The 12132-nt window shown below is 38.7% G+C and overlaps 1 protein-coding gene across 2 annotated transcripts; it reads right to left on the minus strand.

The window, feature by feature from the left end:
- Positions 1 to 545: 545 nt before the first annotated feature.
- On the minus strand, positions 546 to 7695 carry LOC113570891 (carbohydrate sulfotransferase 1-like). Of its 2 annotated transcripts, XR_014124187.1 has the most exons (3): positions 7325 to 7695; positions 3741 to 6578; positions 546 to 3444 (listed from the first exon to the last, which is right to left on the minus strand). XR_014124187.1 is itself a non-coding variant. In XM_026999591.3 (2 exons), exon 2 carries the CDS (start codon positions 6530 to 6532, stop codon positions 5264 to 5266), a length of 1269 nt encoding a protein of 422 aa, XP_026855392.1. In that variant the 5' UTR covers positions 6533 to 6578; positions 7325 to 7695; the 3' UTR covers positions 546 to 5263. The 2 variants fall into 2 exon arrangements, 1 of the variants encoding a protein (XP_026855392.1); XM_026999591.3 differs by having other exon boundaries at positions 546 to 6578.
- Positions 7696 to 12132: the final 4437 nt, after the last annotated feature.

The following is a 12132-nucleotide window of genomic DNA, read 5'->3' on the forward strand; positions in this document are numbered from 1 at the left end:
TTTGGGGCGCTTGTTTTGCACATATTTCGTGCAATTCACGATGGAAAGTAAGAATATAATGGATATAGATAGATTAAAAGAAGCTTCGATGCAAAAAAAATTGCATCGATGATTTTTAGTAATCGGGTTACTCGAGTTTCTCGAGGAATCGTTCCAGCCCTACACTGGAGGTGTGATTATTTCATTATTGAAGACTGTTAAGTCTGATGAGATGCTGTTGGGTCCACTGGGGAGTTTGTGCCCAGGTTGTAATCTGGATGCCTGAACAATCAGAGGAGCTGACAGCTTCCATTGTTTGGTGATGATTGTAAGAACCTCATGCTCTGCAGTTGCCAAGAAGCTTTTTTGACAACATAACGTCACATCTGTTTGATAGCCTCTAGATAAACCTTGGCGTTTTCTTTTTGTTTCTGTTTGTGGGCATGCTTTCAGCAGGGGTAATTGTTTCCTTTTCTTTTTGATCCTGTCTTTCTCCCCCCTGTTTTCTGCTTGGCCTTTCCTTTGCAGTTTCTTTTATTTTAAAGTAGACTGTAGTAAGAATAATACAAGTGCAAAGTAATTTATTGCCCTCTGGCCAATATAATGCCACTTTTCTTCACATTGTAATTTTTCTGATTTTGCAATACATTTTGAAATGGGTTTTCAATACAGAATAGCATAGAATATTGATCTTATAAAACATAAATTATTGTATCTTTATTAGTATGAATAGTTATGTTTTAAAAATGTTTTAGAACCTAAGTATTAAATCCCAAAAACATAGGAAACAAATTTTGGCATTTGGAAAATTATGTTCTAGAATTAGTTTGTGCCTTCCACATTCTATTAAATGTGACTATATTGCAGAACTGCTCAGAATGTTACATATAGGTCAGTGAAATTAAACAGGACAGACTGAAATGTAAGGAGAAAGACTAAAATGTACCATTGTTTGAGAGGAGAATACGAGGGAGAGAGAGAAATGGGATGGCTGAGAGTGAGGCAGTGACAAACAGTGAGGGAACTGTGCTTTGAATTTCCTATCAGAGAGAGAAGCAATAAGGAGTTATGCATCATTCTGTCAAATTATGCTCCTCAGCGATGCAGGGCACTTTATCACTTCGTGTTACCACGGATACAGGCAGAGACACTGGGGTAAAGGTGGGGGTGGCTCATAATGGATTATTTACCATAAGATCTGGATCTGCTAAGGTTTGATTCATGAACAGGTGAAATATTTACCCAGGAAAATATAAACCAGACTTCATTTAGCTATCCTTTGACATAAACAAGCATAAACAAGTGCCGGTCCATGACACTTATATGAAATGGATACACATAGACACTAATGGATCTGGGAAAATACAAGACGACAGATTAATGGATTAAATACAGTCATACATACGTACACACTCATGCACAAACAAATTATATATTATTATATAATTATGTGTTTTATATATAATTTTTTGAGTCCATTAGTTCATATGGGTAATATGAATAAGAACTACTGCCATTTACAAACTGGTGAAAAGGCATACTTCTAGAGTTTGGCCTCTCTCTTCAGTGTCTCCAGGAATTGCAGATTTAGACAGATAGCAGCTCTGAAATCTCATTGTATCCTTGGCTCATATTTACAGTGGGACCTTTTCCAAATGATCAGATTAAAAGTCACTGCCCTTTGTGTGGAGATGGATGGAAAGAACATCTGGAGCGCCAAATCTCAAAACAGACAAAGCTGAGAAAACACAGTGAAGCTGCATTGCCTTTAGGTCTGAAGGTATTCATCAGAGCCAAGGAGCTAGTGTCAGTCTCCAGCAGGTACATCACCCATTGGATAACTGCCTGCATTCTCTGTGCACTCCTGCTCTGCCCATTCCTTGAAATACTAACGGTATTTCATAATCAGAACTCCATGGCAAGAGTATAGAATGTCTGTGCACAGATACCTGAGATTCAGTAATGATGCATGAAATACTTGGTTATTTGAAAGAAACTGGATCAGTAATGTTTACTTAAGAGTGAAACTTCGCATTACAGCTGTGTGATCCATAGAACATTATCATTAAAATTGTTTTAGATATGATATTTAACACTTTGTATGTCACCCTGGGCTGTGGGATATAAAGTATGCATGATTGTTTATTTAATAATTTTAAAGTGATCAATAAACAAGCACTATAATTGCACATACACATGCACTCCTGGACAAATAATTGCTGATATACAGCAAATCTGTATGGGCAAAGAAACTACACACAAGGTATTGCTTCCACTACAGAGTTTGCTAAACATTAAATGAAAAATAAATACCTGTAAGAAAAAACTAGCTTTAAACTATTTGTTTGCTGTTATCCACTGCCCTGTGAAAATATAGCTTGCATTGGTTAAGAGACTTGAGCGAGTGAAACTAAACAAATACACAACCCTGGTACTATGTGAACCAGTCCAGTTTGGTCTGTGTTGGACCACAGCCCTTCCCTACCAGGGCATGCATCCTGTGATATTTCTGTAAACAATTTTACAATTCACTTTTTGAAGCTGTTTCTCTCAGCCAATCTTAATCTAAATATTTTCTAACTTCATGCATTCTCTGTGAACATTTTCCACTGTTTAAACTGTTGTTACAGCAAATTAACAAAACTTTGGTCTGTACCTCCTTACCATTTATATTCCTTATTTCATCACAAACTGCAAATGTGCATTTCACCAAACTTATACTCTAATACACATTTCCTGTGTTTTTGCAATGTCAAGAGTAAAAAAGTCCTGAATAGAAAATCACTGACCAAACCACAACTGTAGATTGTGCAAAATGAAGTGAATTAAAAACTTACTTTAGACAATTAGATGCAGTGTTTTATCTGAGAAATTATGCGTGTTGTGAAAATTCGCCATAGGAAATTACTAAATTACTAAATTAATAAATAAATAAATTGCTTATGCTGATAACAGAAAAGAAATATTATCAATAATGATAATGCAAATCAAACAATAAACTGAATAAAAAATAAAAGTAATGAAAAAGGAGTGAAAGGGACTAAAATAGAATTGTTTCCATATTCATTTTACATTTAACTTTGCAGTGTTGTATTTAGATATCATACAGAAGTTTTTAAAAAATATTTCCAGCATGACTATGTGCCTTATATAATACTTCTCCCTAGTTTGCTCAAGTGCACTACTCTGAGTACACATCACATAATATCCAAACCACAGGCCAACCCAGAAAGACTGTCGATCCAACAGCTGGCTGGAGGTTTGCCCAAGTGACGTAAAGCTGCACTGTCCTGTCTCTGTGAGCCTGCTCCTCTTAGATGGAGCCGGCAGCGTGCTCTGCACACGTCCAGATCTATGCCCATTCTCCCCGGGGCCGCTGCTGCATCAATGGGCCTTCAGTGTGGTGGCAGTGCCGCGCTCCAGTCTGTCAGTGCCACAGTTAGACCCGAGAGCTGAGGGGGGAGACTGCAAGAGCCACTATCAGCTTTGAGCAATTTAAAACCGTAGCAGCAAGAGAAACTAAATAGTATTCACTTACTGTCACATTTTCACACCCTAGCTGGTTAGAGAGATCAGCTCCAAAGGGCCTTATTTGAAATGAATGTAAAAGCTGTAATTGCTAAAGATAACTATGAAAGCGCCAGGCTGACAATGAAGTATTCAACTGCAAGTATTAGACCGGAGTTTGCTGGCAGGGGTTTAAAGGTACTTAATATTTAATTTTCAGAGTGGCACATGTGGCACATGCGTCTGCCACTCACCTGACCAGCAGTGTGGAATAATTCTTCCAGCTGTGATGCTACAGCTGCACACAGTCATTCTGCAACATCCAGGTTTTATCCCATCCTGGGTCAGTGAACAAAACAACATTCAGTTAATGACCAGCTAACAGACTACAAAGCACATATGGGGAGCAAACAGCAACATTTCAGATAAGGTTAACTTTATAAATAACCCACTGCCAAAAGTCAAGACAATAAAGACCAAACCAAAAATGCCACAAAAATGGACTGTGGTGGAGCCTGTATCTGGCATCCAACAATTCACCTTTTAAAGATGCTTGTTATTCTGGTCTATCAAGATATGAAACTGATTTATTTAAAGCAGTTCTTTTTAAGTTAACATTGTTTCAACAAGCTTGAGGGGCCTCTCTGAAGAATGACAGAATGTGGAATACTGTTGGTGAAACATGCAAGATGGAGTTTTCAGCAGGCTACCATGCAGTAGTGCACCTATTGTTATGTTAAAGCTTCCCAGTATCACACTCCTAAAATCTTGATAACCTTATATGTTATTATTATAAATTCACTATTACAATGAGTACCAATAAAGCAATTAATAGGAATGTATTTCTAATAAAAATATTTATGTTATGTATTCTGTGAAAATGTGCTCTGAAGAACATGTAAACACATTGTAAAAGTGGCCAAACAGCTCATCATATCACTGACATTTTCCTGTCACCATCATAAAGAGAAATGCTTTTCCAGAGGCATGCATCTAACACCCCTGAGACTAGGAAAAGAGTGCACGGGATAGCAGCCACGACAGCCAGGCAGATCAAAGCTTTCTGCTCACTCTTTCTGCATCTCAATGGGCAGCACTCTACCATCAACACTGCAGGCTCACATCCTCATGTAACATTTGCACATCTTTGGCTTTCAGTGCATTTGTCAGTCCAGTGAGAAGCCACAGAAGATGACCAAAAGACCTCTCCCACTATATCTCTAAGCCCTATTGATTCAGCTACGTGACACAAGCCCAAGCAGTTGCCCTCTGTAGTACATTGTACTCTTTCTGAAACGTCATTGTCTGCAGTAGGAATACACTGTGATGTTAAAGGTGGTCTGCGACATTCACAATTTATTGCACAGTTGTTCTCATACAGTGTGTTATTTCTGCCACATTTGGTCTGCGCATTTTCATCACCATTCACAATTTGTTTAGGGGCTGACATGACCCTTGAAAATATGGCAACATTCACTTTTGTTAAAGCAACAGCCAGGCATAAAGACCAGTGATGGCCCCTTTGTATTCAATGGTGTCACTGAAGCAAATATGATGGTGTTTTTAGAAATCTGCCAGCATCAGCAGACTGCATGTTCTCTGCAATAAAATTCCTTGTGCTACTATTCATCAATGAATAAGGAACTCTATCCATATGAGTTCAAGGATGGAATTTAGTGCAAATTTGAAAGGTATATGAGGAAAAGAATAACCTTAACATCAATCATAAGGCAACATTTATAAACATATCAAAAATAGTCATTCACAACTATCTTAGTTATAAAAATGGTACAAAAACTTTGTCTGCCACAAGTGAGAGGGAAATATTTTTGAGTTCCTCGGCTGACTTGACACTTTTATAGCCCAGTGTATGTAGGACCCTTTGACACACAGTCTGTGTGTAGTCTACCATGTCAAAGGACAGTTTGAGCCTCCAGCTCTCAGCATTGGCTGCAGAATCCCTCACTGTACCATATTTGTGTTTGGCCGAGAGCTCATTACTCCCCCGGGTGTTTGCTTGAATCCAGTCCACCACATTTTTGTCCATAGACAGTCCAAGGTAGTCATAGATATCCTTGGTTTTCTGGAGGGGGTTCCTTGCTAAGTCCTCATATCGCACCAACATGTACTTCCCCTTAAGCCAGTAGGGGTGACTGAGACCTGTAGAAACAGAGCTCAAAAAGTCTTCACACACTACTGTGAGCTGAGTCAAGTCCAGGTTATAGGGTTTCCTTCCTGTTGCCCTCCAGATTCTCCAGAGGCGATAAGAGTCCCGGAAGGTCTCAATCCGTGAGGCAAGTATCCCCCGAGGGTCTCTTACCAGCTGGATCACCTTTAGGTTGAGCCGTGGATCCTCCACCAGTGCCCGCAGATCCCCTATTTCAGGCACCCGCACTATCTTTATGGCTATATGACGCATATCCCTGCAGGACTCGGCAGCAAGGGTCATGTTGAGAGTGGCGCATTTCTTCACACAGTCACCCTCCTCCACATTGGCCTCTCTGGGCCCGAAGGCATCGCAAACAGGCTGTGAGCAGAGTGCTCGGCTGGCCCCACGGCGGAACAGCTTGTCGGTGGTGTGGTCGGTTGGTGGTGGCTTAATATAGCTTTCCAGAAAGTGCAAGTCACAGCCATAGAGGCTTCGGAGCAAGTCTCGGCTGGCGCCTAGCATCACACGTCTGTCGGCCGCGTTGCGACTGTGGGAGAGACGGGGAATCAGGGCTGTCTGGACATGGTAGAGTGGCTCAAACAGGTAGAAGATGTCAGAGTGCTGGTTCAGCAGCTGCCCCACAAATGATGAGCCGCTGCGGGTCGTGGCTAAGACCAGGATATGGGTCTTTCGAGAGGCATTGAAGGTGAAATAAGCATATTCATCACAACCACGCTCGAAGGAGGCATCTGTGTCTTGGGTCCCCAGGCTGCAGTTCTGTGGGACTGGTACAGGGCAGAGCTGGAAAGGCTTGGATGTGAAGGTCCGGATAGCTGTGTACTGGATGGCAATTGAGGCCAAGGCTAGCAGGATCACTGCCTTCCAAGAACATTGCATGGCTGGGAAACTTCATTTAGACTTTGTGAACAGGATCTGCTCCTATCTGGAGTGCAGAGAAGGAAATGTTTCATTACTGCCATGCGGGCATATGACTAAGACTGAAACAGAGTGAGCATTCATGCCTTCCAATGACCACAGAAAAACAGGCACCAGTAAACACATTGAGCATTTTCCTTTTCAAGGCACTCATAAGGAACCCCCCCCCCCCCCAAAAAAAAAAACAGAAAATCATTCACATGGAATTTTTATTTCCATTATCAAAATGTCATATCAATTAAAAATATTTTCAATGTTTTTTTTTTTTCTTCACAGAAAATGGAACTGTGTTCACGTGTATCCTTCCCAGTTAAAGAGTTCATTCAGTATATCACAGGCATCAAAATAACTTCTCAATCATGGAAAGCTAATATTTAAATGTGTGTGTTTTTGGATATAATTAAATCAACAACCTAACAGTTTGGCCGATTCCTTACAAACATTAGTTAACTGCTTACTTTTTACATGAGAAAACATGCAGTATATATAACACAGAAATATAGTTGTGTGTATAATGTAAGTCTCGTAATTAACAGAGTTTGTAGGGTATCGTTTACGTTTTATGACAGTTAAAACCCTTGGCCAAGCTCACGGAGAAAGCAATACTTAATAGCAGAAAGACTGTAGTACAAATTAGGTGCTTCAATAAAATTAACAAGCCGGTCTAAATCAACAATGTAATATGCATCTGCATCCAGACGTGATTCCACTATGACTGACGCCCTGTACAGCACCATAGATCAAAATACTGACCTCAGTGATGGTGTTAGAGCTGTCACGAATCACAGTGTGAAACAACAAATGTTGATTTGAAAACAACGGCATCAGTCAAAGCAGTCACATTTTCTCCCCGTCAAAAGCAATATCCGAGCTCCTGGCGGTCTCCCTCTCTGCTTCTCGAAGGAGAAATGGGAAAAAGAATGTATCCAAATGGTATAAATCCAGAGAGCGTTATATGAATAACTGCTGAATGCAAATATAGATATATGTAGCTACAGGTCCGTGAATGATTAAGTTCTCAGAAGAAAACGCCACGAAAGTAGAAATAAGATCAGCCTAGTCTGCTGTAAAATTTCGGGAGTGAAACGAATGCGCTGAGCTTCTGACTGAGATACCGCTGCCGCTAAACGCTTGGACCGCTCCTACACCCCCGCCCCCTCTTGCCACCGACTCTCTCGCTCTCTCTCTCTCTCTCTCTCTCTCTCTCTCTCTCTCTCTCTCTCTCTCTCTCTCTCTCTATATATATATATATATATGATTCATGGTCACTATAATGAATAAGGGACTGTAAATGTAACGCAATCAAAATTATGGATACACACATGCTGAAAACACAGATACCGACTTGAATCTGATATAATGTTTTTAACTTACTGCCCTCCCTACACTTACTGTGTTCTGAGACTGCAGTTTGGTAGTGACCTAAACCCTTTCAGTGAATGCAAGGGATTACCAACACTAATGTAATTGTTCATTACGGAATGGAATGTGCCTAAGCATAATGCTAATTTAAACATTGTTATACAGAAGGTAGGTAATATGTAATCTTAAATCATCAATAAAACAGTAGCTATCTAGCGCCATATTATAACAGCTATCTAGCTATCAATTATGAAAGAAATTCTCTAGAGCTTAATACAGTCATGTAGTCTAGCTAGCCCGCTAATTTAGCTACTGCCCTCCTAGTGTGTATTGAGGTTACAGTTTGACAGTGATCTAAACCCTTTCAACTAATACAAGAATTCATCACCAAGAGTAATGTAATGGTTCTTTACGGAATAGAATGTGTCTAAACATTGCGCTAATTTAAACTTTGTCATACAAAAGCTATCTTTGTAATTTGTAAGCTTTGTAATAAAATTAAACTTTTGCCAAGTAATTTTTTACACTTAAGCTTTTGCCGCCCTACCAATTGACAATTTCAAATAATCACTGACCAGAATTCTAACAGGAGTTCTTGGTTACTGTTGCTAAGATGGCTCTGTTAATAGTTCTGTTGTATATACACAGTACATAAGTTGTGCACAAATCTGTTTTTTTTTTTTGTTTTTTGTTTTTTGCTATACTTCAGACATGTCCCGATTTTTAAAAATGGACCCCCAAGATTTTTTTCCACATTTTTACTGTGAATTTTGTGTACTTTACTCTCATTCTCTCTCTCTCTTTCTCTCTCTCTCTCTCTCTCTCTCTCTCTCTCTCTCTCTCTCTCTCTCTCTCTCTCTCTCTCTCTCTCTCTCAGTGAAGTGAAGTACTTTCCAAAGAATTTCCAAAGAAACAGGCAAAGGTCCGTCATCACCTATGCAAGCAAAGTGCTTTTGAATTTGTAGGAGGACCGAAGGACTTTGCTGATGAAGGACCTCTGTCCGAAACTTTATGTAATGTAAATGTAAAACCTTGTGGACTTCACTACAACTATGTTTCTTACTACAGTACACTGCATATATATATATATATATATATGCATATATATATATATATATATATATATATATATATATATATATATATATATGCATATATATATATATATATATATATATATATATATATATATATATATATATATATATATATATAGAGAGAGAGAGAGAGAGAGAGAGAGAGAGAGAGAGAGAGAGAGAGAGCAAGAGCGAGAGAGAGAGAGAGAGAGCAAGTGAGAGTGCTATAGATAAATAAATTGTAGTCATGGATGGATGGATGGATGGATAGATAGATAGATAGATAGATAAAATAAATAAAGCAGAACCCATAAATGCTCCTGAAGTATACACAATAGCCTTTGCTGACATACATATACATCACGCATAAACCATAGTAATTTACATAGGGTTTATTATGGCATTTATGCAAATTAAGACGCAGCATGTACTCTGTAATGTGTGGTTAGCACATGTGAAAATGTTTTCGACAGGTTTCTCTTAAAAGTCTGACTAGTAGCCAAGCTTGCATCAGCAGTATTACACAGAGTGCTGCATCAGAGAAACCAAATGTCTTGAAGAAGATGACTAATTTATTTACAGGATCACGGGTGGGTGGTTAACTAACACATCACTATAAATGGAGCTGAGATGAAACAAACATTCAATTGGAAAACATTAAACAGGAATTAGCAAGCTTCACAGGTATTTTGCCATGAGCAAAATAACTGTTAATGTCACAGCCTATATGAAATAACATCACACTTATATATCAAATGTTCACATTTGAAAACAATATTTAACTAAAAAAAATTCCTGTTGATGGGTAATATTGTCACTGTCTGGTCCAGAACCCTGCTTCTTGCTTTGCTTCAGTTTTCTTCTTGCAATGCTTCAGAGTAGGGAGCAGTAAATTGGGATACTTCTTTTATGCTTTTCAAAAATACAGTTAAAACTTTGACTCACCAAAGATTTTATCTAATAATATGGTTTATAAAGAGTAAATATTTCTAAAAGCATATTAAGAAGCCTTCAAACTTCACTTTCTAAAAGATCTGCACTGAAAGAAGCAAATGTGTATTCTCAACTGTAATAGGCATGGATTATGAATGCAATTACACATAGATGTTTGCTTAGAGTAATTCTGTAATTCTGTTTTATCTCCCATCTTAAAATGTCTTTGGAAGACTGAAATTACAAGAATGCATTAAAATTCTAATGTAAAGGAATTATAGTTTATAGTAACTGAATCAAGTTAAAGAGAAAAATCTCAGCACTGGAAACACTCTATGGAGAGCACTGATTTTTTACTTTATTTCACCTTTCTCTCAGCGATCTTGTTAGTAGACTTTCAACTTGTCACAGATTCAACCAGTTCAAATTGGTCATCAAGCTAAACAAGAGACAACGTATTTCCAAATGTGACTTTAAAGTCAATTTATACACATAACTGCAGTTTAACGATATGTTTTTGCTTTGTTAAAGAATAACTGATTTTGTTGGGCATTTGGGCAGGCCGGGGATGTTTTGCATGCTCTTCTTGTATGTGCAGTTGTCTGTGCAGTTCATGATTGGATTTGAATTGTTTTGTAGTGAAGACTATAAATGATTCCCCTGATGAAACTTTGACCTAGTCAAAGGGGGGCTCTCACCCACTCCGCGCCATGGACCAGACCCAGGACCCTGCTGGTGATTTGAGGTTGAGCAACAAAGCCATAAACAGCCTAGCTACCAAGATGGCCTGGTGATCTGACCCTCAACCCCCTCTTCTTTGGTGTCATAAACTCATGGATGGGAAGGAAAAATGCTTACTAGTCTGGTTATATTTCATGAAACTGTGACCATAAATTCCATTAGACTATCCCTTTCAGGGCAACTAATTTTTCGCATCCCACAGATACACAAAGTAACAACTGTAACGTTGCTGCTGGCCCGAGTGCTGTAGGGCGCGGGACAGGACGCACAGACTCCCTTGACAACGTGAAACATTTAATGACAGTAAACATGTACAACGAGGGTGCACTCACACTTAACACTGACAGAAAACATGACTGTACACTTAACGTTAAACATAGAACACCGATACATTAATAGACAATTACACAAAACAATGTTATGGCTAGAATAAGCAAGATTGACACATATATGTAGCGACAATGACCAACAAAGGGAGCATACACGGACAGCGGTTTAAATCGACACAAGACATTAACATTAAACCCTGTGTACGTGTGTGCAATCCCGGGTTGGTGGTGTGGTTACAACACAAGCACAGGACATGTGGATCCCCCTGCACATGGCGGGCCATACCACGTGACTTATGGAGGAGGAGCATTCTGTGACAACAACTTGCCATTTAATCTGCTATGATGTCAAGTGACAATCAACCAGTAATGTATAGTTATTTTAATATAATCTCCGAATTGTGACATTTGCTCCTGTTATTTTATCTGTTGTCACATCATTCTGTTCATTATTTGTTCCTTATTAATTTGCATTATTTACATAGATTACTTCATTTGTTGCTTACCTTATGCATATTGTAACCTTATTGTAAACAAATTGTTACGCACTCCTAGTTATGTTTACCAGAAATCCTATATGAACCAATTAGACAATATATTAAAGTTGGTAGTTTGTAACTACTAAAAGTAAAAGTAATTAAATTGATTATCCAATTGCTCTACGCCTCCAAGGGTTTTATTTAAAAACTTTATTCTATGACCAGGAGTCAGAAATGAGTAGTAATGTATGATTTTCTTTACTTTTCTTTATCCCTTTATTTCTTTATTTTCTTTATAGTTTATTTGTGGTGGATGATGTGGTGGTTGCCATCAGACAACTCCAAGGAAACAGATTCTCTGCTTGGGATGCTCTCTTTCTCTATCTAGATGGCTTGGATGGAACCCACATTTCTCCTGTGCCCCTTCGGACGGATCAACAGGGTTGAACGCCAGCAAGTTTTAAATTCCCTATTATGTTACCAGTTAGTAACAATAGTAACTTTATCGTTTATTAATTAAATTCAGTTAGTTGCCTCTTTCCTCTTGTCTGTGATACAGTCTCATCAGCACCATAATTAGCCTAGTTTTCCCTTACACTGTGTCACAAAGTCTGGCCCTTGTTCCCCTGATCTTCCTTCTA

This window comes from Electrophorus electricus, chromosome 6, assembly GCF_041902795.1.
Source record: "Electrophorus electricus isolate QZ-2024a chromosome 6, ASM4190279v1, whole genome shotgun sequence".
Classification (NCBI taxonomy): Eukaryota; Metazoa; Chordata; class Actinopteri; order Gymnotiformes; family Gymnotidae; genus Electrophorus; species Electrophorus electricus.

Excerpts from the sequence above, each read along its gene's own strand:
- LOC113570891 (XM_026999591.3), bottom strand. The coding sequence starts at position 6,532 with ATGCAATGTTCTTGGAAGGCAGTGATCCTGCTAGCCTTGGCCTCAATT.